This window comes from Eucyclogobius newberryi, unplaced genomic scaffold (assembly GCF_026437365.1).
Source record: "Eucyclogobius newberryi isolate DKJ021-1_F unplaced genomic scaffold, fEucNew1.0.hap1 SCAF_22, whole genome shotgun sequence".
Lineage (NCBI taxonomy): Eukaryota > Metazoa > Chordata > Actinopteri > Gobiiformes > Gobiidae > Eucyclogobius > Eucyclogobius newberryi.
The window spans coordinates 20,587,327-20,613,485 of NW_027315857.1; the positions used below are offsets into that span (position 1 = coordinate 20,587,327).

At 41.0% G+C, this 26,159-nt stretch overlaps 1 protein-coding gene across 3 annotated transcripts in view; it reads right to left on the bottom strand.

The window, feature by feature from the left end:
- Positions 1 to 14,660: 14,660 nt before the first annotated feature.
- Positions 14,661 to 26,159, bottom strand: part of dachb (dachshund b) — a 137,491-nt gene continuing 125,992 nt past the window's right edge. For 2 of the 3 annotated variants that reach the window (XM_072458767.1, XM_072458766.1), the window contains exon 12: positions 14,661 to 16,100. In XM_072458767.1, coding sequence (XP_072314868.1) covers positions 16,063 to 16,100 — 38 coding nt within the window. In that variant the 3' untranslated portion in view covers positions 14,661 to 16,062. The remainder of the gene's footprint in view (positions 16,101 to 26,159) is intronic. The other variant, XM_072458768.1, reaches the window with a different exon arrangement.

The following is a 26,159-nucleotide window of genomic DNA, read 5'->3' on the forward strand; positions in this document are numbered from 1 at the left end:
TTCTTCTTCTTCTCCTTCTTCTTCTCCTCCTTCTTCTTCTTCTTCTTCTTCTTCTTCTTCTTCTTCTTCTTCTTCTTCTTCTTCTTCTTCTTCTCCTCCTTTCCACCTGCCCCTAAAGGTCATCATGGCGATGGACCCGGGGCCTTGGCTCCAGAACCTCCGGAGCTGCACAACATTTATAATCCTAAACCGTTTTGTCCACATTTGGCCGTATCTACCGTCGTGGCTAATACACAAATAATGTGCGTTTGTGCGGCAGGTGTTGTGCGTCGCTTCGCCTCATCCATCAAGTCAAACAAGCGAGAGACAGCCTCCGCAAACAAGTGCAAATACCAGCAATAAAAGCCATCCGGAACCTGCACTGGGAACGGCAAGAGAGAGAGAGAGAGAGGGAAGGGGAGAGAGAGAGGGAGGGGGAGAGAGAGAGGGAGGGGGAGAGAGAGAGGGAGGGGGCAAGAGAGAGAGAGAGAGGGGGAGAGAGAGAGGGAGGGGGAGAGAGAGAGGGAGGGGGCAAGAGAGAGAGAGAGAGGGAAGGGGAGAGAGAGAGGGAGGGGGAGAGAGAGAGGGAGGGGGAGAGAGAGAGGGAGGGGGCAAGAGAGAGAGAGAGAGAGGGAGAGAGAGAGGGAGGGGGAGAGAGAGAGGGAGGGGGCAAGAGAGAGAGAGAGAGGGAAGGGGAGAGAGAGAGGGAGGGGGAGAGAGAGAGGGAGGGGGAGAGAGAGAGGGAGGGGGCAAGAGAGAGAGAGAGAGGGGGAGAGAGAGAGAGAGGGGGCGAGAGAGAGGGAGGGAGAGAGGGAGAGAGGGAGGGGGAGAGAGAGAGGGAAGGAGAGAGAGAGGAGAGAATGGCAAGAGGTCTGTGTGAGAGAGGGAGAGAGAGAAAGAAGGAGAGAGGAGGGGGACAGAGACGAGATGAGAGAATGAGAGAGAAAAGAGAGAACGACAGCACAAGAGAGAGGGAGAAACTTCAGCGTTCTGTAAAGCTTACAGTTTGTATTTGACCTGCTTTAGTCTCATTGTGTTCGCTCGCTCACAGTGACACCCAGAGGACACTTCAGGCGCTGCAGGCGGAATTAAAACGGAAGTAACGGTGAACCATGAAAAGCAAGTGAACGCGATCTCGAAGAAAGCGGGTGAAAGAAGAAGCGCACACGGAAAAACAGAAATATAGTTTCAATTTCCAGACTTACGGGGTCAAAGGGCACGTTATATGAAATGGGAAAGCACGAATCTGGCTCACCGCGGTCGCCGTGTTCAATACAGTCAAGAAAGAAAGGAAACAAAGGACAGTTAACATTATTAGGCTTCTGAGAGACAGATTTAACTGATCGAATTGAAGTATTTAAGTTCTAGTAATTGTATGTTATAAACGGTGATATTTACTTTATTATTTACTTTATTTTATTACATTTTCTTCATCAATTTTATTATTCATTTTGCAATTCTTGAGTCACACGTTGCAGTTCACACTCCTTATCAGTTGGTGGCGGTGCTGCACCTTTTAATCTGTTTGTCAACCGCCAATAAAGCGCTACAAACAGAAGAAGAAGAAGATGCAGAAGTAGAAGAAGACGCAGAAGAAGAAGAAGACGCAGAAGAAGACGCAGAAGTAGCGCGTGGTTTTGGCGGCGTTTCGATACCGCAATTGTCTTTATTTCGTTTAAACAACTTTACTAATAATGTTATGAGTAAGACAGTGTCCGGCTTTGTTACATTCGCCCGTAGCACCATCAATACAATTATGCTAACGCTAGCTAATGCTAACATAAGCGCTAGCACTCAAATGGCGTCCGCTCACGATGATACGAGTTAAGAGCACGTTTGTCGAGTCGTGAAGCTGGAACAAGGGAATCAGAGAGAGTGAGAGGGAGAGAGACACATAGAGAGAAAGAGGGAGGAGAGAGAGAGACATAGAGAGAAAGAGGGAAGAGAGAGAGAGACATAGAGAGAAAGAGGGAGGAGAGAGAGAGAGAGACATAGAGAGAAAGAGGGAGGAGAGAGAGAGAGACATAGAGAGAAAGAGGGAGGAGAGAGAGGGAGAGACATAGAGAGAAAGAGGGAGGAGAGAGAGAGAGACATAGAGAGAAAGAGGGAGGAGAGAGAGAGAGACATAGAGAGAAAGAGGGAGGAGAGAGAGGGAGATACATAGAGAGAAAGAGGGAGGAGAGAGAGAGAGACATAGAGAGAAAGAGGGAGGAGAGAGAGAGAGAGACATAGAGAGAAAGAGGGAGGAGAGAGAGGGAGAGACATAGAGAGAAAGAGGGAGGAGAGAGAGAGAGACATAGAGAGAAAGAGGGAGGAGAGAGAGAGAGAGACATAGAGAGAAAGAGGGAGGAGAGAGAGAGAGAGAGATAGAGAGAAAGAGGGAGGAGAGAGAGGGAGAGACATAGAGAGAAAGAGGGAGGAGAGAGAGAGAGAGACATAGAGAGAAAGAGGGAGGAGAGAGAGGGAGAGACATAGAGAGAAAGAGGGAGGAGAGAGAGAGAGACATAGAGAGAAAGAGGGAGGAGAGAGAGAGAGAGACATAGAGAGAAAGAGGGAGGAGAGAGAGAGAGAGACATAGAGAGAAAGAGGGAGGAGAGAGAGGGAGAGACATAGAGAGAAAGAGGGAGGAGAGAGAGAGAGAGACATAGAGAGAAAGAGGGAGGAGAGAGAGAGACATAGAGAGAAAGAGGGAGGAGAGAGAGAGACATAGAGAGAAAGAGGGAGGAGAGAGAGAGACATAGAGAGAAAGAGGGAGGAGAGAGAGGGAGAGACATAGAGAGAAAGAGGGAGGAGAGAGAGAGAGAGACATAGAGAGAAAGAGGGAGGAGAGAGAGAGAGAGACATAGAGAGAAAGAGGGAGGAGAGAGAGAGAGAGACATAGAGAGAAAGAGGGAGGAGAGAGAGAGAGACATAGAGAGAAAGAGGGAGGAGAGAGAGAGAGAGACATAGAGAGAAAGAGGGAGGAGAGAGAGAGAGACATAGAGAGAAAGAGGGAGGAGAGAGAGGGAGAGACATAGAGAGAAAGAGGGAGGAGAGAGAGTGAGAGACATAGAGAGAAAGAGGGAGGAGAGAGAGGGAGAGACATAGAGAGAAAGAGGGAGGAGAGAGAGGGAGAGACATAGAGAGAAAGAGGGAGGAGAGAGAGTGAGAGACATAGAGAGAAAGAGGGAGGAGAGAGAGGGAGAGACATAGAGAGAAAGAGGGAGGAGAGAGAGAGAGAGACATAGAGAGAAAGAGGGAGGAGAGAGAGAGAGAGACATAGAGAGAAAGAGGGAGGAGAGAGAGGGAGAGACATAGAGAGAAAGAGGGAGGAGAGAGAGAGAGACATAGAGAGAAAGAGGGAGGAGAGAGAGAGAGACATAGAGAGAAAGAGGGAGGAGAGAGAGAGAGAGACATAGAGAGAAAGAGGGAGGAGAGAGAGAGAGAGACATAGAGAGAAAGAGGGAGGAGAGAGAGGGAGAGACATAGAGAGAAAGAGGGAGGAGAGAGAGTGAGAGACATAGAGAGAAAGAGGGAGGAGAGAGAGAGAGACATAGAGAGAAAGAGGGAGGAGAGAGAGAGAGAGACATAGAGAGAAAGAGGGAGGAGAGAGAGAGAGAGACATAGAGAGAAAGAGGGAGGAGAGAGAGGGAGAGACATAGAGAGAAAGAGGGAGGAGAGAGAGAGAGAGACATAGAGAGAAAGAGGGAGGAGAGAGAGGGAGAGACATAGAGAGAAAGAGGGAGGAGAGAGAGTGAGAGACATAGAGAGAAAGAGGGAGGAAAGAGAGGGAGAGACATAGAGAGAAAGAGGGAGGAGAGAGAGGGAGAGACATAGAGAGAAAGAGGGAGGAGAGAGAGAGAGAGACATAGAGAGAAAGAGGGAGGAGAGAGAGGGAGAGACATAGAGAGAAAGAGGGAGGAGAGAGAGAGAGACATAGAGAGAAAGAGGGAGGAGAGAGAGAGAGAGACATAGAGAGAAAGAGGGAGGAGAGAGAGGGAGAGAGAGAGAAAGTGCAGCTGTCAGTAACACACTTCACACACACACAACATAAACGCTGTTGTGTCCTTCACTTTGACCAGTTGTTTTAGAGCTCCATGTGGAATAAAGGCTTTATGCTCTTTTATTCACTCACATGTTGAGCCGCACTAAACACCTCATTTCCTTCCAATTATTTACTGTTATGCCACTTTATTTTCACAGAATGACTTCAATTTGTGTCTTTGTCGTACAGATTTATCGTGAAAGCAGCAATTGGGGTCAAAATAAGACGGCATTGTGCTGTCTGCATCTAATTATGAAGTGTTTTTATCGTCCGCGAACAAGGAAATACAGTAACGCTTGTGCATGTTTAGCTTTTTGGTTATATTTTAGCATTTTTTAGCATTTTTTATTTTTTTACTTGTGAGAACCAATTCTGTTTTTCCACATTTTTAAGGCAATAAACCGACGCAAATAATTTAGATTGTACGATTAAAATATATAAATACATTTAACATAAAATATCTTGATGGGAAAAACTGATACATGATGACATGATATATTTATTTTGGGTCAACATGTCAGTGCTTGTGTAGTTATTAAACCAAAGTAATGAGCGCTGTCTTTAAATAATATGTAATGCAAACACGACAATAACAGAATAAAAAAGGAACAAAAAACATGATTTTCAGCTGCAGGTCAGAACATTTACATCATATACTACTCAAAATAAACTGTAAATAAGAAGGAAAAAGTAATAAATCACACATAAAAAGAAGAAGAAACGTAATTTCCTGTTTATTTCTCCCCCAAATCAATTCATTTTTCTGTCTTTTTTCACTTGTCATGTGGCCGGCCCAGAGCTGTGTTACTGACGAAGGCTTTAAACGGGACGTCCCGTGAGTATTACACCAAAAACTGTAACGCAAGTGTCAAGAAACATCACGGCACGATGAGATTCTTCACAGTCGAGAACGCTTCGCCAAATGCACTGAATATAATGAAATAAATTACAAATATTCCCCAACTTCATGGCCGTGACGCAGGTGTTTTGATCGAAGAGGTGCTGATTGGACCCTGTTGTTGTGTCGTTTGGCAAGACACTTTATCTGCCTTGCCCATGTGTGAATGTGTCGTGTGTGAAGGAGTGAAGATTTGAATCCACACCAAAAATCTAATCCATATCTGATTTCCAGGGACTGATTATTTATTTAATTTATTTAATTTATTTAATTTATTTAATTTATTTAATTTATTTAATTTATTTAATTTATTTAATTTATTTGATTTTTTTAATTTATTTGATTTTATCCCTTTTAGTTATTTTATCCCTTTTAGTTATTTTATCCCTTTTAGTTATTGTATTTATTTAATTGTATTTATTTTATTAAATTTTTTTATGTATGTATTTATTCAATATTCTTCTTCTTTGACCTAATTTTTTTTCACCAAATTATAACAAAAACTAGAAAAAATAGATAAACATTTATATTTTTTGAATTATTTATTAATGAAAAGTGTTTTGCCTTAAATACTGTGGCTGGTCCTGGTGCCACCCTTGGGAACCCCAGGGGGAAAACGCCTCAACACGGCCCTGGAAAGAAAGGCAAAAAGGCAAATTAATGTTGCAATTAATTATTATTTTTTACTGTAAAAGAGTAATTGTTTTGTCTTCCAAACACAATACTTATTATAGTGATCTTTTCTTTTTTTTCAACATTTGAGAAATTAAACGGTTTCAATGCATTTTTTATGAATTAATCATGTTTTCTCTCTTTTTATTACATTGTTAGACTCTAAAGTGTAAAAGTATCAGCTGGTTTCACAAAGAACTCGACAACAAAACACGGCCCAAAGCGCAAAAGGGGCGAAAGTGTTAATTGAATAATGAAAAGATGGAGGGATTGAAAAGAGGAAGTGCGGACGACAACAAAGGCATTCCCAGACAGAGCCTCTAACAACACGCTAACAACACGCTAACACACACGCTAACACACACGCTCACACACAGACACTAACACAGACGCTAACACACACGCTAACACACACGCTAACACACACACTAACACACAGACGCTAACACACACGCTAACACACAGACGCTAACACACACGCTAACACATAGACGCTAACACACAGACGCTAACACACACGCTAACACACAGACACTAACACACAGACACTAACACACAGACGCTAACACACACGCTAACACACACGCTAACACACACACTAACACACAGACGCTAACACACACGCTAACACACAGACGCTAACACACACGCTAACACATAGACGCTAACACACAGACGCTAACACACACGCTAACACACAGACACTAACACACAGACGCTAACACACACGCTAACACAGACGCTCACACACACGCTAACACACACGCTAACACACACACACACTAACACACAGACGCTAACACACACGCTAACACACAGACGCTAACACAGACGCTAACACACACGCTAACACACAGACGCTAACACACACGCTAACACACACACTAACACACAGACGCTCACACACACGCTAACACACACGCTAACACAAACACACTAACACACAGACGCTAACACACACGCTAACACACACGCTAACACACAGACGCTAACACAGACGCTAACACACAGACGCTAACACACACGCTAACACACACGCTAACACACACACTAACACACAGACGCTAACACACACGCTAACACACAGACGCTAACACACACACTAACACACACGCTAACACACAGACGCTAACACACACGCTAACACACACGCTCACTCACAGACGCTAACACACAGACGCTAACACACACGCTAACACACAGACACTAACACACACGCTAACACACACGCTAACACACAGACGCTAACACAGACGCTAACACACACGCTAACACACAGACGCTAACACACACGCTAACACACACGCTAACACACACACTAACACACAGACGCTAACACACACGCTAACACACAGACGCTAACACACACGCTAACACACAGACGCTAACACACAGACGCTAACACACATGCTAACACACACACACTAACACACAGAGGCTAACACACAGACGCTAACACACACGCTAACACAGACGCTCACACAGACGCTAACACACACGCTAACACACACGCTAACACACAGGCACTAACACACACGCTAACACACAGACGCTCACACACAGACGCTAACACACACGCTCACACACAGACGCTAACACACAGACGCTAACACACACGCTCACACACAGACGCTAACACACACGCTCACACACAGACGCTAACACACACGCTAACACACAGACGCTAACACACACGCTCACACACAGACGCTAACACACACGCTAACACACAGACGCTAACACACACGCTCACACACAGATGCTAACACACACGCTCACACACAGACGCTAACACACACGCTAACACACAGACGCTAACACACACGCTAACACACAGAGGCTAACACACACTCTCACACACAGACACTAACACACACGCTCACACACAGACGCTAACACACACGCTAACACACAGACGCTAACACACACGCTAACACACAGACGCTAACACACACGCTAACACACAGATGCTAACACAGACGCTCACACACAGACGCTAACACACACGCTAACACACAGACGCTAACACACACGCTAACACACACGCTAACACACAGACGCTAACACACTCTCACACACAGACGCTAACACACACGCTCACACACAGACGCTAACACACACGCTAACACATAGACGCTAACACACACGCTAACACACAGACGCTAACACACACGCTAACACACAGATGCTAACACACACGCTAACACACAGACGCTAACACACAGACGCTAACACACATGCTAACACACAGACGCTAACACACACGCTCACACACAGACGCTAACACACACGCTAACACACAGACGCTAACACACACGCTAACACACAGACGCTAACACACACGCTAACACACACGCTAACACACAGACGCTAACACACATGCTAACACACAGACGCTAACACACACGCTCACACACAGACGCTAACACACACGCTAACACACAGACGCTAACACACATGCTAACACACAGACGCTAACACACACGCTCACACACAGACGCTAACACACACGCTCACACACAGACGCTAACACACACGCTAACACACAGACGCTAAAACACACGCTAACACACAGACGCTAACACACACGCTAACACACACGCTAACACACAGACGCTAACACACAGACGCACAGGGCACACAGCTTGTACTCGACATTTTTCACACGACACATTCCTAAATATTTTTTTTTTTAACAAGAACAAGCAAATTAATAAAAGTATTAACATAATTGTCCTGTTTAATGTCTGAACTCAAGCCATTTTAACCATTCAAAATCCCCACATGAACTTACAAATATGACAATAACGCATACAAAGTCATATATTGGAAGTTTCCATGTATTATGGGGGACTTAAGATGCAGTAAAACATATTGTGCTTCTTTCGGATGTTTGGTTTTTACACATTTAGATCCTAATTTTACATTTTGTTCATTATAAAAGACAAAATGTATCTAAAAATAATCCCTTAAAATGGAGATGGATTGAACTGATTTTCATTGACGTGTTTTGAGTTGTTTTAAAGACATTTTTAAACTCTTCGTATATAACCTTGAGTATGTGATGTTTGAATAAGCACAAGTAAGCACAGAGCGGTAGTAGGCGGGGATAGGGGGTAGGTGAAACCAGATTTTATTTAATTTTTTACACAAACCTCGACAATACGGGATTTATCAAACATGGATAAATCAATCAAAATTACAACTAATGATGAGAGAAAGCAATTTTAAAAGCTCGTCAAAGCTAAATTTGACATAATATGCCCCTACTTAATTTACAGGACACTAATCATAACTTTGACCATAATAACCTGTCTATACGTAAACTAGTTTTATAACTTAAAGGAGACGTATCATTCTGTTTTTAAGCTTCTTATTATTGAACTACAACATGAGCAGATCATCATTTTACATTTTGTTCATCGTAAACTTCAATATTGATCCAAAACGACTTCATAATCGAAGCTGCTCCATCGACTTCCTGTTGAAAAATCCAGAACGACTAAGCCCCGCCTCTTCACCATGACATTACACTGTAAAAAAGCAGCAGATTGTCATGTACACGTTTTTATTTTTGGGAAAAGTGGCTACGTCTCACCTTAGAACTCTACATGTTTCAGCCTCCATTTGTCAAAAAATCGCCGCTAAGTACAGGGACGTGGGCGGGGATAGGGGGTAGGTGAAAACAGGGATTTACCCAGCCTCAGTTACAGGATTAGCAGGAACACGGGATTAGCTCAAAACACCTTCCGAACTAATGACGAGGAAACAAGCGTCGTAACAAGGTCAAAAGCTCATTAAAGCAGATTTTTTTCTTCATAACGCCCTTTGAACTGAATATTCCACCGTGTTGTCGATCTAATAACGAGGAATGCGCCTCGCGGGGCCCTGGTTTCGGGTCCCCGCGCCGCAAAGGGCCCGTTTGAAGTGCGGCTTTTGACAGATTTTAATGCGCTCAAATGTGATGAATGCTACCCAAACGTAGGCTATAGCACACCAAACAGCAATAGCACAGCAAAGCGCTAAAACACATACTTGCTAACACCGCCCCCCCCCCCCTCCCCCCCCCGCTCACACACAGCCCCCCCCCCCCCCCCCCCCCTTCCCTCCCAAACAGCCCCGTCATTACTCTTCATTAGTCTTTTATGAGAGAATTGGAGGACTTTGGATGCAGAGGCCCCGGTGTCCAACCTGCTGCTCCCTTCACTCAGAATGAAAATAATTGCGGCTAATTTCTGCGCGGGAGCCGCAGGAGACGGCGTCGGCGCCCGAGGCGAGTTTGAGCCCAGACAAAGTTAAAAAGACGAGCTCGAGTTGCAAAGTCGAGACGTGAACGGCCGATGCTCGATGTTGGTCGGAGGCGGTGCAAGAGCGTCGAAATGTAGTGAATGTGCGGTGTTGAGTAGAATCACACGCAATTGTAGATGTTTCTCGGATTTACGGAGCCGGAATCTTATTTTCGCTTTGATTATTCCCACAGAAAAGAGTAAATAATAAAAATAAATCAATAAAACGTGATTGCCACACGGTGTCGCCATCGTTTAATGAACCTTTTCAACGAAGTAAATGTGGAAATATCTGTTGTGTGATTAAATGTACTTTAATTTACATTTACCGTATTTTCCGGAGTATAAGCCAGCCAAAAAATGCATAATAGTGAAGAAAAAAAAAACGTTGCACTGGAGTATAAGTCACATTTTTTGGGAAATGTATTTGATAAAATCCAAGACCAAGAACAGACATTTCCTCTTGAAATGCAATTTAAAATAATAACAGATGAGAGAACATGGTGAATAGGTGTACGTATGCTAACGCTAACACCTTCAGCTACATGAGGCACAGACAGAACTGTGGTAAGTGTCTGGTATGTTAACGTAACATATGAACAGTTATTCAGATAACTATAGCATAAAGAACATGCTAACAAGTTTAACAAAGCATCAGTTTTACCCCAAATCACTAAATCCACTGAATTCTTCTTCCTCTGTGTCACTTCTAAACAACTCCACAAACTCCAGAGGAAGTGCAGATTCTTCTTCTGCGTCGCTGAGAAAAAAATATGAAAAAAGGTGCGACTTATAGTCCGGAGAATACGGTAATCGATAGTCATGATAGTCTTGTTTTAATAACATTGTACAGAAACAATTTATAATAACTGTTCTTATTCTTGCCTCAATAAAGCACGAACAAAGACTTAAATTAAAGAACGATTGCGGTTTAATAATCACTTAAATAACACTACAAATCCAAACCATAATGAAGTTGTTATTAAGCCTGAATCATGATTAATTAACTACATGCTCATTATGAATTAAGTCTTTGTTCATGCTTTGTTAAGGCAAATTATGGTGCACTTATTATAAAGTTGTTGCTATTGAACAGAAGTTGTTGCTGCCACGATATAATGACCTTTGTAATTGTTAACCCTTAATAAAGCAAAGACTTAATTCATAATGAACAAATAGTTTATTAAGCATGATTAAAAACTACAAAGGGATTGAGTTTGGTAAACAGTTAATGCCTGAATCATTGTTAATAATCTATTTGTTCATTAAGTGCAGTTATTATAAAGTGTTACCGAGTTGCTTTATAGCACCATCTTATACTACATATTTTAGAGTGTAATCTTACTGCATATAAATATAAATCTGTGAGTAAATCGACACGTGACAAAGAATAGGAAATGATTCTTTAGATATGATTTTGTTTCTCGTTTTTGTGGAAAATACCAGATTTTTTTCTCCATATCTTACACAATTTTTTTCTGAAATACTTACACTTGAGTAATAATATTTGGAATACTCTTACTCACCCACCTCCAGCGTCCTCGCTCTGCCGTGGGGCGAAATTTGCTGCAAAGCGTTTAATCCAGTGTTTATTCCTACATTTTGCCCCAATCATACGTTTCCGCCCGACGCTGATGACTCACATTCAGCTCAAACGAGGCGGATGAAATGAACTCGTCGTGCTAATGCGGCGACAAATGAAAAGGCTGCGCGTCGGGTCGCGTTCGTCCGTGTTTATTTTAAAAAGCCGCGGCTGAATTGCCTAAATGAGAACTGGGAAAAGCACATATGTCCGAATGCTGATTGGTGCTAATTCTCCCGTCCACGGACCCGACTGACCTCACGCTGGAGTAAACACGTCCGTCCGTTCTCGTTCATTTAGCTTAATATTTAGCCTAGCGCGTCCATTTAGCCGTATGGCGGCTTTGCGTGAGGTAAATGAGGCGGTCGCTCTCCGAAATGACCGGACCGTACGCAAAAAGAGAAAATATGCTGAAAAATTAGTTCTTTACTTTGGTTTGAGACATTTAATATTGTTCAAATTAATTTATTCAAAAGAAGAAGAAAAAATAGGCCAATGTATTTAATAATAACATAGGTTTATACATAAATAAGCCTATATTCATTAATAACATAGGTCTATATATATAAAAAGATACGTCTATATTTATTAATAAGATAGGTCTATATGTATAAATAATAATAATAATAATAATCCAATATTTAGTAATAACAGGTCTATATAAATAAAATAATAGGGCTATATTTATTAATAACATAGGTCTATAAACTAATAAGATAAGAGGCATATATTTATTAATAACATAGGTTTATATATAAATAAAATAATAGGCCTATGTATTTAATAATAACTTCTATCTATCTAAAACTATACATATTTATTTGTTGTTGAATTCTCAAAAAAATAGCTTTATATCAACTTTAAAATGACTAGATGGACAAGATTATACATGTATTAAGTCACTTTTTGTAGCGTAGGGTAGTGTAGTGTAGCGTAGTGAAGTGTAGCGTAGCGTAGAGTAGCGTAGCGTAGCGTAGCGTAGCGTAGCGTAGCGTAGCGTAGTGTAGGCCTTTACAGTGTCAGTGTTTTTACAGTGTCAGTGTTTTATTGTTTCAATCAAAAACATACGAAAATCCTTTTATGAATTCGATTGCGGGACAAAAAATACCTTGAAAATGCAGCGAAAACACCAAATAATCGTCACTGTTTTCGTCACAATTCTTCACCTGGATATTTCACCTTACATACATTTTTTATCATACTTTTAAATTAAAACGTTGACATAATAAAGGCCTTTTTTATTCAACATAGTCAACATTTTTGTATCGTTTTTTTGGTGTAGAAACACATTTACGCCCAACACGAGATTAAGACCACAAATTCAGCGTATGTCTTTGCCTAATCGACGGCGTATTTTTTGCAGTGCATCGTCCTCTCGTCCCGTCCCGCCACGTTTGATCTTGCCTTCATTTGCGTCCGCCTCCATCCCTCTCTCTTTACCAAATAGCTGATGTCACTTTTTCCATTTCGCGCTAATGGCTCGGGCGAAAAAAAAACAGCAACCCCAAGAGCCAAGATGGACGTTTACGCGAGGATGAGAAAACGCCGAAAAAACCAACAACAACAACAGCACACGAGCTGAGGGAGAGGATGAAGAAGGATGGATGGGAGATGAAAGGGTAGAGGAAGCGTCTTGGGAAAGGTGATGAGGAGGAGGAAAGAGGGAAGAAAATATGACGGACAGATCGAGAGTAATGGAATCTGAGGTGATAAGAACGAATGAACGAGACACACGGACGACAAACAGCTCGAGACGAATCCCGCGGACATTTACGGCTCCTATGTTGTGACTTTTTAGACACTTTTGGACGTTTGCTGTTGGTATTTGCCGAATATCTTGAGTCAGACCGGGTGACGGAAAAAGTTACGCATTTAGGGTGTTTCTCGTCACATAAACGCGATCGGTTTTCGTGGATTTGAAGTAAAACGTTCAAATTGAAAGCTTGTTTCATCCGATCGGTCATCGTTTTGCGAGTGTTAAGTCGGTGGCCTCGAGTCAAAGTCAAGTCCAAGTTTGAGTCTCAAGTCTGTTTTTATACCAAATGTAGCTTGTTGTTTTGTCATTTATATGTTTGTTGTGACTGGTGACATGTTCCAGTGAAACAGCTTAAATCAAACTGTAAAGAGAAAATGTATTTTTAAAAACATAAAACAAAGAAAACAGGGCAAGAACAGAAAGAATCAGAAAGAAAATGAGCTATGGTTGAAAAGAAGAATTTAGGAACGTGTGGCATCCAAAGAAAAATTAAGTTATGGCATAAAAAGGCCCAAATTTGTCCAGTTACGTTTAGATTTGTCAATTTTCTGAGTCCATATTTGATTTTTTCCCCCCTGTTTTTCCCATGTTGGTTGTGATGTCAGTCCAGTCCTTAATCTTAGTTTGTGTCATCTTTTTTTGTGACGGCCTTTTCCCAGCCGCCAGGAGTACGTAGCAAAGTGGAGCCTTAAAGCGCCCCCTACAGGCCGGACGACTCATTGAACTAATTTACAGTTAAGATAAATATAATTTGGAATTTTGCTTAAAATTGTATAAATGTTGTCCCAGAATAGCAATTTTTTAAGGTTTATGATTTAACTTCCTGTTTGTAATTGATGACATCACAATAGGAAATCACCCAGCAAACACTGGGCAAAAACTCATCTTATGTCAATTAAAAAAAAAAATAATAATCAACAAATAAAAAAATGTGAAAACTACTTCATTTTGTTGAATGAATGTTTTAGAGAGTCAAAAAAGTAGTTTCTTTTGTCTAAATCAGTCATAAACTTTGACTGGAATTAGTGTGCCTATAGTGTGATGTCACTTCCTGTCATTTTTTTTCCTGTCATTAGTTTTACACCAATTGACTTACTCAATTGGTGTAAAACTAATATTTATATGTACAACAGGTATAAATACACCAAATAAAGTCAAAATTAGACAATTGTAAAAGCCTGTCATACACACTTCAAGTCTTAGTCCGTTTCTATCATGTCAATGTAATATTTGCGTCGTATAAACCCCGCTGTGTCCGGTGCGTAAATCACGACGCCGCAGCCTTTTGTTATAATACTGTATTTGCATCAGCTCAAACCCAACAGTGACAGACTCAGATCTCCAACTCAAAAACGGGAACATAAATCAGGGAATAACACATGTTTCTATCTACACAGAGGGTCCCTTTTTTCCTTCATTAACCCCACCCCCGCCCGTAACCCCCGCCCCCTCCGTCCCACCCCCCAAAAACATGTCAAATATTATCAGCAAATGAACGACAAGTTAGCAAAACACAACTGCAACACAAAAACGTCGGCAAACCAGGATCACAAAAGCCCCGGGGGCAAGAAGACTTTTGACTGTTCGGGGGGAAAGAAGAGGAGCGCTTGGTTTGTTCACCTCAAAGTGCCAAAATAACAAGAGTGATATATGAGTTTGGTTTAGTAAAGGTGCAAAAATGTACCTTAAATGTTGGTTTGTTCGTCATTACAGATGCAACTTCAGGGGCTTTTTGTATTCATATATTTCTAAAGAAACCACAAATATTGAAGTAAATGTATTATACGACTTTTTTAATATTGCAAAACTTGAAAATTCTATGTATTTCGTTGAATTTGGAACATTTTGTGGCGCCCCCTATGGATAAACATATTTCATATCTCATTGTAAACAATTCTAGGGCTAAAAATGTTATAAATAAGCCGAAGTTTGACAAAAAAAGCGAACCACGACTTTCCCCGACAGCGAAATCCTCACACTATTGTCCGAGGTGAAGAGGTGGAGAGGGAAAATCAAACGCACTTTTAGCATATTGATAACAGTGTCTCAAAACCACTCCGTTGTCATAAAAAAAAAGGATTGTACAGTTGATATTACTATTATTATCATTATTAAACGTTTGCATCAGTTTAGGGTGAAAGAACTGATGATATAAAGACAAGAAAAGGACAGATTAGAGCAAAAAAAGGGAATAATAAAGTCAAAATAGCAGAAAAGTTAGATAAATAAACGTGGAATGGTGGAGATTATTGGAGATGATTACAACAAAGGAGGAATTTTTCTCATGCATTCCAACTGTCCTTGTTTGGAAAAAACTTTAAAATTTGGACGTAAATAGTCCTTTTATTGATTTTTTTCAAAACTCTTCAGTCCTGAGCGCGTCCGATCGGCTGATTATTGTCCAATCAGAGCATTTCAGCCGGTGATGTTGATGTGACGTTGACTGCGTCGCGTCCAAAAGCGTCTTCTTCTTTTTTATTACCAACGTTTAAATCATATTGAACGATTTTCTTTCTCTTTTCGTGTCATCGGATGAAATGAAAAGTACATTAAAAGGTGTGGTTTTCTTTCTTACAGGGATTTCATGTTTTTTCCGTTCTTTCTCTGGCGTGAAGGAGCAGACGAGGAACTGTCAAATATCGTCGGAAAAAAGTGGCAAAAAGTCTTCAGAAAGTTCCCCTCGAAAACGCCGCGCGCAGGTCCGTGAGTGTGAGGGGCGTGTCTCATAGTAGTCGTTATATCAGACGTCGTATTAACAGTTAAAAGTTCCCGGGGGTTCGCTTCCCGCGGTAACAGTTCAACAGGAGAAGAGCCAAAACAGGAAACAGGAAGCGGGCGGGGACAGGTGAGGCGGGAACGGAGTCTCTAGAACATCATGGGTGTTTTCAGGAAGGACCGTGATTCTGGAAAAGACAGAGGCAGGACACAAAATAATGAGAGAAAGTTAGAAGCGCTGCAAACTAAATTTTCTTATTTTCTAAATTAGTGTAACAAAAGAGTCGAAAAAGGCTCTAAAACATCTTCAATTTAAAAACCTACTCAAGACGCTTTACGCCTGGTTTACACTAATGTTGTGAAGAGAAACGGAGCCCAGACCAGTATCGAAACTCGAGAAAATTTGACTATTTCTGACAGTTTTAGCAATGATCTTTATCTACTGAACATAAGAACTAGTAGAGGTTTAATATTAAAGACACAGACATTATTTTGTGTTGAAAATTCCAGTCTATTGTAAAAAAAAGAAGAAAAAAAAAATTAATAAAAAAAAATAATAATCAATGGGTTATCAAAATTTGAATCGAGTTTATGTTAGTATCCAGACGAGCAATTAAATAATAATTGCTGACAACATACAAGTTATGATGCTTATATGTCTGACTGTTTTTCGAGACAATTTCTGCAAAATTTTGTAACGATAAGTCTTTTTATTTTCACAATCACCAAAATATATATATATAATGCAATTTGTGGTATCGTGAAAAAAACACATCCTTAGAAGTTGCTCATGGAACAAAAGCAACATCCTAGAGATTTAACCCAAAAATAGTAAGACCCAATATAATTCTCATCCTCTCTCTCCCTTTCTCTCCCTCCATCTCTCTCTCTCGACTCCCTGTGGTGCCGTGGCTCCAGCCCACTCACAAACGCGAATAACCTGCTTCTTCTCCCCATGGTGTCATTGTTTTTTGCGGACGTCGGCAAAGCGTTTACATTTGTGCATAACAGCAACCATAAACCTGCCCTCCGTCCTGCGCTCGCCTCCTTTTGCCCTCTACTTTTATTATGTGCAGCGTTTTATTCGCTGCGTTCAAAGACTGTGTAAAGATTGGACAGAGGGGAGTGTGGTGTGACCTATTTAAAGTAAACCGGATTAGGGAATAGTTTGAAGTTTGAGTAATAGAGATTTTTGTAAGTGTATGAGGTCTAGGAGTATTTGTGTTTTACTTACGCACAAGACAACACCCCCTTAAAAGCAACGCTGTAAATAAGGCAATGCTGTTTTTACCATCACAACTTAAAGGCCTATCTACTTTACGTTCTGTTTGATTTTGAGCATAAAGATGTTTAAATATATGACATTGTGAATTCAACCAGAATATTACAGCAAATGTGTTGTTTGTATAAGTGTCTGGACAGAAATATTGATAAAATCACTACTACTACGTTGTTTTTAATACCCATCACTTTATAAAAACACACACGTGATTATGTACAATCAAAATATGTGCAACTAGTAAAAAGAAAAGTAAATTGTTTTAAATTAAAATGTATTATTTGTAATCCTGCCGACAACGCCAAATGAGGTCATACTTGTACCGCTCTTTTAGTCTTTCTTTTTGAAATTAAAATGGACAATGAATAGTTTTATTTTACATCCACAATGAATTCTATTGTGTTTCTTAAGTCAGACTTGATTCACTAGAGAAATTAGCTGGAAACACACACAGCTTTAAACTTTAACTTTCAATAATTTAATAATCAGTTTAAAAAAAGAAAGAAAACATGTTTAAAATTATTCAAGAAGCAAAAATATCAAGCATAATAAATAAACGTAACTTGACTTAACAACGTATCTATCTATAATGAACAGCGTGTTTTATCAATGTCGTAATATCATGTTTTTCCTAATTTATTTCTCCAGAACAAAGGCCCTTTTTACTGCCCCGCTCGCTGCCCCTCTTGCCCTTGCCGGTGTCTCTTTTGTTCCTCCATGCATCCTCCTGTCGTCCTCTGTGTAAAGTATAAACTCTTTATTATTATTTTTACCCAAACCATTCTTCTCAGTGTCCTCTGCTGTCCCACCTTCTCCTTTAGGCAGCAGCTTTGGCCCACTGCTTTAAAACACTCCAAAGTTAAAGTACCGCCTGAACCCATGAATTTAGACCTACACCTGTGGGGAGGGCAGCCACATCATGGCCTGGATTTACATTTTCATGGTTTTTATATATATCAATACACCATAACCACCATTTTTAGTTCTATTTCTAATATTGCTTGGCTTAATTGTTTTAGCTTTTCTGTAATTGTATCGCTGTCATTTTTGGTCCTTTAATTCTGGTGCATTTACAGTTGCATTTAAAGTTTATTCATATGTCAAATGCATACATCAATAGTACATTAAAATAGTGTGACTTTAACAGTATTTTTTCTCGATTTATTGTTTCATTAAAAATAAGAATAAAATTAAAAACAGATCAATTATACTTATTAATTTGTTCTATAAACACTAAACACATAATTCGTTTACATCTAGTCACTTTTTCCCATTGATTTATTTTAAGTAAATCCAAGCTAATTATTCAAGTCTTAAGTAAAAGATAAGATTTCATTTTCTAAGTGTATAAACCTTCTTTTTCATACTTTTATTCATAATTTTACAACATTTCCCCTCACCTCCTACTTCTTCCTTTCTCGTATCCGTGTGTTTTCACTCGCGCGCGGTGTTACAAAACGGTGCTTTGTCGTGAATAATTAAACATTTTTTCAACACAAAATTAGAAAAAAAATGTCTATACATATATAAATAGCTTAATATTTTAGTAAATTAATAACATATCCGCAAAAAATACCAGAAATTAATTAATCAAGCAGCCTAATTTCTAAGTACAAAGACCTCCATATGTGAGTGTTTTATTCCAAATTCAAAGATCTTTTGTTGTCCGTCCCGTTGTCAAAGCCACACCTCGTTGGCGTTCACTCTTTCCCACAGCGTTTTGTCACTATTTGGGCCTCCTCTCTCCCACCCGTTCCTCTTCTTCTTCTCTCCGTACACTCTCTCTGTTTGTGTGTGCGCAGACGTCGTATGGATTCCGCGCGCTGGGTTAAAAATGGCGCTGACCTGCCTGCGCTCGGCTTGTTAAAAGTCGATCAGCTGAGAGGAAATGTCACCGGGTCGCGTATCAGGGGCACATTTTTCACTTCTGTCGCCTTCTCTTCTGTGGCCTCTTTTTAACCAACACCACAGCTCAATTCTCTCGGAAACGCACGGCTTCGCTATTGTTCCTTATTTCACATCGTTTTTTTCGGGCGTCACATGTTTAAATCACAATTTCTGGTCATTTTCGTTTTGTTTTTTCCAGTTAAATCGAATCAAATTCAAGGACAATACTTCTTATCGAAATGTAGATGTATTTGTTTTTTTCTTTTATTGCCAATTTAAGACAAAACGTATTTCCTGCATGTTGATTTGTTTTTAGTCACAATTTCATGCTAATTAAAGCAATAGTATGTAACTTTACATTATTTTTAAAATGGAAATAGAAAGTTAAAACCATACTTGGAGATAGATGCCTTTTATTGTGGAATATTGTGGAAAAGTATAGCCAAAGGAACAACATTTACATGGAAACAAGCAGGAGAAGGCTCATCCAGGCCACGTACGAGTCAGGTTTGTGGAGATGCAAGCCCGCTCACAATTTAAAAATAAATAAATCTGAGCAATAAAATATACAAAATTTACAAATTCAGTTCAATTTCAAGTCAATTCAGCCAATTTTTGTAACGCCCCAAAAATCCCAACAGCATTTGAGTCGCTGGGATGTTAATTTAACCATTGGTCAATAATAATTAACCAACGTTCACAGGAAAAGAACCTTGGAAAAAAAACTACAACATGCTTTCATTTTAGCCTATTTTGTTGGCTAAAGGGGCTTTCAGTCAACAAAAAGTATTTTAACAATCTTTCTTCATAGATCTTCTTGTATGATGTATTTCCTTAAACACTGACTTTATCTGGTTGAATATGTGCTTCTTCATTATTAAATAGATCTTTCTTTAAATACACCTGCCTAGTCTAAACACCATCAACATGATACGATTTGTTACCATGGTTCTGTGTCTATTTCTTGCTAGTAGAAGTATTTTTTTCTTTTTAAAAATGTTATGGCCCGTTTATCGACAGGAAAGTACAGAGTGAAAGGGAGGATAAGCAGTAAATTGTCGCGAATCGAACTCGCGACCCTGCGTCACGACTTGCCCTATTATAATACAGTACTTTCACAATACTCACATTTTAAACAGCTTATACTCGTCCTCTTTAAACCCTTTGGCCCTCTGACTCTACAATAAACCTGTGTATTCTCCAGTATTCAGCATTTTCATCCTCTACTCCTCTCTCTCCCCCCCATCCTCCCTCCCTCACCCGTTCTCTATTGTTAATTAACTGTGTAGTACAGGTCTGAGGGTCCTACTGGGCCAATCAGCAGTAATGGAATCAGGCGGAGAGTGTTAGCGCTGGCTTTGCACAATGCACTTCCCACCTCCGAACACAGATAATGACGGCGCCGCCTTTCGAACCATCTCGACGCGCTCGGACCCTCGGGCTGTGAGGCCAGAGTGTTTGGGAAGTTACAAAGAGGAAGTTACCGCAGTGTCGGTTACGGTCGCGGACGTGGCGGTGGCGGTGTGTCGGGTGCGAAGAGACAATAAGAGAGACTAAGAGAGACAATAAGAGATACGAAGAGAGACTTAGAGAGACAATATGAGAGACTAAGAGTGACAATAAGAGAGACTTAGAGAGACAATATGAGAGACTAAGAGTGACAATAAGAGAGACAATAGGAGAGACAATAAGAGATACGAAGAGAGACTAAGAGAGACTTAGAGAGACAATATGAGAGACTAAGAGTGACAATAAGAGAGACTAAGAGAGACAATAAGAGTGACAATAAGAGAGACTTAGAGAGACAATATGAGAGACTAAGAGTGACAATAAGAGAGACAATAGGAGAGACAATAAGAGATACGAAGAGAGACTAAGAGAGACTTAGAGAGACAATATGAGAGACTAAGAGTGACAATAAGAGAGACTAAGAGAGACAATAAGAGAGACAATAAGAGAGACTAAGAGAGACAATAAGAGAGACAATAAGAGAGACTAAGAGAGACAATAAGAGAGACTAAGAGAGACAATAAGAGAGACTAAGAGAGACAATAAGAGTGACAATAAGAGAGACTTAGAGAGACAATATGAGAGACTAAGAGTGACAATAAGAGAGACTAAGAGAGACAATAAGAGAGACTAAGAGAGACAATAAGAGAGACAATAAGAGAGACTAGGAGAGACAATAAGAGAGACAATAGGAGAGACAATAAGAGATACGAAGAGAGACTAAGAGAGACTTAGAGAGACAATATGAGAGACTAAGAGTGACAATAAGAGAGACTAAGAGAGACAATAAGAGAGACTAAGAGAGACAATAAGAGAGACAATAAGAGAGACTAAGAGAGACAATAAGAGAGACTAAGAGAGACAATAAGAGAGACTGAGAGAGACAATAAGAGAGACTAAGAAAGACAATAAGAGAGACAATAAGAGACTAAAAGAGACAATAAGAGAGACTATAAGAAAGACTAAGAGAGACTATAAGAGAGACTAAGAGAGACTATAAGAGAGACTATAAGAGAGACTATAAGAGAGACAATAAGAGAGACTAAGAGAGACTATAAGAGAGACTAAGAGAGACTATAAGAGAGACTAAGAGAGACTATAAGAGAGACTATAAGAGAGACAATAAGAGACAATAAGAGAGACTAAGAGAGACTATAAGAGAGACTAAGAGAGACATAGTAGAAAAAGCTTCAGTTGTAGTCATCTGGACTATAGACGTTTCGACTCTCATCCAAGAGTCATTGTCAATAACAGAATTTAGGTCGAGAACTCCGATATTAATACTGTTCTGTGGTAAGACCCGCCCATTGGGAGGAGCCTTCCTGAAGTAGAAAGAGTTGTTTGTTTCAACAGAAACTCCCCCTTGTATCTACCGAGCCTATTCAGAATCTTAATGGGCTATTAGAATCCTCTTTGTCTTTGTGAGACCCTGGCTCAACCACCCTGAGTACCTGATTAGCATCTGAATGTCCTTTACCTTTCCAGGGGTTCAGAATCCCATTATAAATAACAGGAAGATGAAACCTAAGCCCTCCATTTCTGTTTAAAGAAGGTCTTTCTTTTTTAACAAAAATAGCTTCCTTGACTCCTCTTTCAAACCATCTTTTCTCCCTGCTTAAAACCTTCACCTCACCCTCTTCAAACGAGTGATTAGAGGCTTCAAGATGGAGATGCACGGCGCTCTGAGGTCCTGAACTAGTATTTCTTCTGTGCTGATAAAGCCTCTTGTGTAGAGGCTGTTTCGTCTCACCTATGTAACGTTCTTTACAGCTTTCTTCACTGCATTGGATCGAATAAACTACATTGCTCTGTTTTTGAGTCGGCAACTTGTCCTTTGGGTGAACCAGTTTTTGTCTTAAAGTGTTTCCTGGTTTAAAATAAACAGGGACTTCGTGTTGTCTAAAAATTCTCTGCAGTTTTTCCGACAGGCCAGACACATAAGGGATAGAAACACCCTTCCTTCTCTGTTCAGTTTCCCTTTTGTCCTGCTTCTTGGTTCTCTTCACTCTGTTGAGAGCCCAAGCGGGGTAACCACAGGCTGAGAGGGCATTTCGGACATGTTTTTCCTCTTTCTTCTTGCCCTCTGAGCTGGTGGGCACACCTTGAGCTCTGTGTTGTAAGGTTCTGATCACCCCCAGCTTGTGCTGTAGTGGGTGGTTGGAACCAAAGAGCAGATACTGGTCCGTGTGTGTAGGTTTCCTATATACTTCTATTTGGAGTTTCCCGTCCTCTCCTCTGATCGTGGAACAATCAAGAAAGGCCAAGCGATTCTCCTTAGCGTCTTCTCTTGTAAACCTAATATGTGGGTCCACCGCATTGATGTGATCAGAGAAGGTTTCCAGCTCTTGTTTCTTGATTGTTACAAAAGTATCATCGACATAGCGGAGCCACAGTTTTGGGGCTATGCCTGAGAATGAGGACAGTGCCTTCTTCTCAAAGTGCTCCATGTACAGGTTGGCCACTATGGGAGAGACGGGCGAGCCCATGGCACAGCCATGAATCTGTCTGTAAAATTGTCCCCGGAATTGAAAGTAAGTGGTGTTCAGACAGATGTCCAACAGTTTACATATGTGTTCAGGTGTCAGTTTGGTCCTTTCCTGTAGGGTGGTGTCTTCCTGCAGTCTGATCCTCACTGCTGCTACTGCATCAGTGGTCGGGATGCAGGTGAACAGGGACACAACATCATATGAAACCATGAGGTCATCTGGGTCCAGTTGGAGATGTTTCACTTTATCCACAAAGTTGTGCGTGTTTTCCACATGATGTTCCAAATTCCCCACAAGCGGAGCCAATATAGTTGTTAAATGCTTGGCCACATTGTAGGTGATGGAATCTGTGCTGCACACTATGGGTCTGAGTGGAACCTCCTTTTTGTGTATTTTTGGAAGGCCATAAATGCAAGGCATGGCTCCACCAGGATACAGTCTGTAATACAGAGGCCGGTCTATCGCTTCCTCTTTTTTCAGCCTTTGTAAACAGTCTATCACTTTCTTCTTGTAGCCACTGGTCGGATCTCTTTTCAAGCGCTCGTATGTGGTCGTGTCCTCGAGGAGGGTGTGGACTTTGGCTTCGTAATCAGCTGCGTTGAGAATCACAGTGCAACGTCCCTTGTCTGCTGGGAGGATGTTGATGCTATGATCTTTTTCCAGTGCTGAAAGTGCTTTCCTCTCTTCAGCTGTGATATTTGAAGGCGGTGGTTTGGCACTCTTCAGGGTCGCTGTGACACGTAACCTCAGGAGGCTACAGACCTGAGGTTACGTGTCACAGCGACCCTGAAGAGTGCGTTGAGTGATTCTCAACGCAGCTGATTACGAAGCCAAAGTCCACACCCTCCTCGAGGACACGACCACATACGAGCGCTTGAAAAGAGATCCGACCAGTGGCTACAAGAAGAAAGTGATAGACTGTTTACAAAGGCTGAAAAAAGAGGAAGCGATAGACCGGCCTCTGTATTACAGACTGTATCCTGGTGAAGCCATGCCTTGCATTTATGGCCTTCCAAAAATATACAAAAAGGAGGTTCCACTCAGACCCATAGTGTGCAGCACAGATTCCATCACCTACAATGTGGCCAAGCATTTAACAACTATATTGGCTCCGCTTGTGGGGAATTTGGAACATCATGTGGAAAACACGCACAACTTTGTGGATAAAGTGAAACATCTCCAACTGGACCCAGATGACCTCATGGTTTCATATGATGTTGTGTCCCTGTTCACCTGCATCCCGACCACTGATGCAGTAGCAGCAGTGAGGATCAGACTGCAGGAAGACACCACCCTACAGGAAAGGACCAAACTGACACCTGAACACATATGTAAACTGTTGGACATCTGTCTGAACACCACTTACTTTCAATTCCGGGGACAATTTTACAGACAGATTCATGGCTGTGCCATGGGCTCGCCCGTCTCTCCCATAGTGGCCAACCTGTACATGGAGCACTTTGAGAAGAAGGCACTGTCCTCATTCTCAGGCATAGCCCCAAAACTTTGGCTCCGCTATGTCGATGATACTTTTGTAACAATCAAGAAACAAGAGCTGGAAACCTTCTCTGATCACATCAATGCGGTGGACCCACATATTAGGTTTACAAGAGAAGACGCTAAGGAGAATCGCTTGGCCTTTCTTGATTGTTCCACGATCAGAGGAGAGGACGGGAAACTCCAAATAGAAGTATATAGGAAACCTACACACACGGACCAGTATCTGCTCTTTGGTTCCAACCACCCACTACAGCACAAGCTGGGTGTGATCAGAACCTTACAACACAGAGCTCAAGGTGTGCCCACCAGCTCAGAGGGCAAGAAGAAAGAGGAAAAACATGTCCGAAATGCCCTCTCAGCCTGTGGTTACCCCGCTTGGGCTCTCAACAGAGTGAAGAGAACCAAGAAGCAGGACAAAAGGGAAACTGAACAGAGAAGGAAGGGTGTTTCTATCCCTTATGTGTCTGGCCTGTCGGAAAAACTGCAGAGAATTTTTAGACAACACGAAGTCCCTGTTTATTTTAAACCAGGAAACACTTTAAGACAAAAACTGGTTCACCCTAAGGACAAGTTGCCGACTCAAAAACAGAGCAATGTAGTTTATTCGATCCAATGCAGTGAAGAAAGCTGTAAAGAACGTTACATAGGTGAGACGAAACAGCCTCTACACAAGAGGCTTTATCAGCACAGAAGAAATACTAGTTCAGGACCTCAGAGCGCCGTGCATCTCCATCTTGAAGCCTCTAATCACTCGTTTGAAGAGGGTGAGGTGAAGGTTTTAAGCAGGGAGAAAAGATGGTTTGAAAGAGGAGTCAAGGAAGCTATTTTTGTTAAAAAAGAAAGACCTTCTTTAAACAGAAATGGAGGGCTTAGGTTTCATCTTCCTGTTATTTATAATGGGATTCTGAACCCCTGGAAAGGTAAAGGACATTCAGATGCTAATCAGGTACTCAGGGTGGTTGAGCCAGGGTCTCACAAAGACAAAGAGGTTTCTAACAGCCCATTAAGATTCTGAATAGGCTCGGTAGATACAAGGGGGAGTTTCTGTTGAAACAAACAACTCTTTCTACTTCAGGAAGGCTCCTCCCAATGGGCGGGTCTTACCACAGAACAGTATTAATATCGGAGTTCTCGACCTAAATTCTGTTATTGACAATGACTCTTGGATGAGAGTCGAAACGTCTATTTTTTCAAACTGAGTCCAGATGACTACAACTGAAGCTTTTTCTACTATGGAACACGCCTGGACGAATGAGGGATTACACCGACACTAAGAGAGACAATAAGAGAGACAATAAGAGAGACTAAGAGAGACTAAGAGAGACATTAAGAGAGACAATAACTGAGACTAAGTGTGTTTTTATGAATGTAGAATGTAGAGAAGCCAAACACTGTACTAAAGTGAGAGTGACATTACTTCAAAAATAATGTTACTCTAGTAGAAAGTACAAAGAAATGAAGTGAGACTACAATGTATTTGAAAAAAACTAAGCTAACTAAACTATATGTGATTTATATATTGACGTTAATATAATTGAAATTTAAATAATGGTCAAAATCTGGTATTTTCAAAGGATTGACACAAA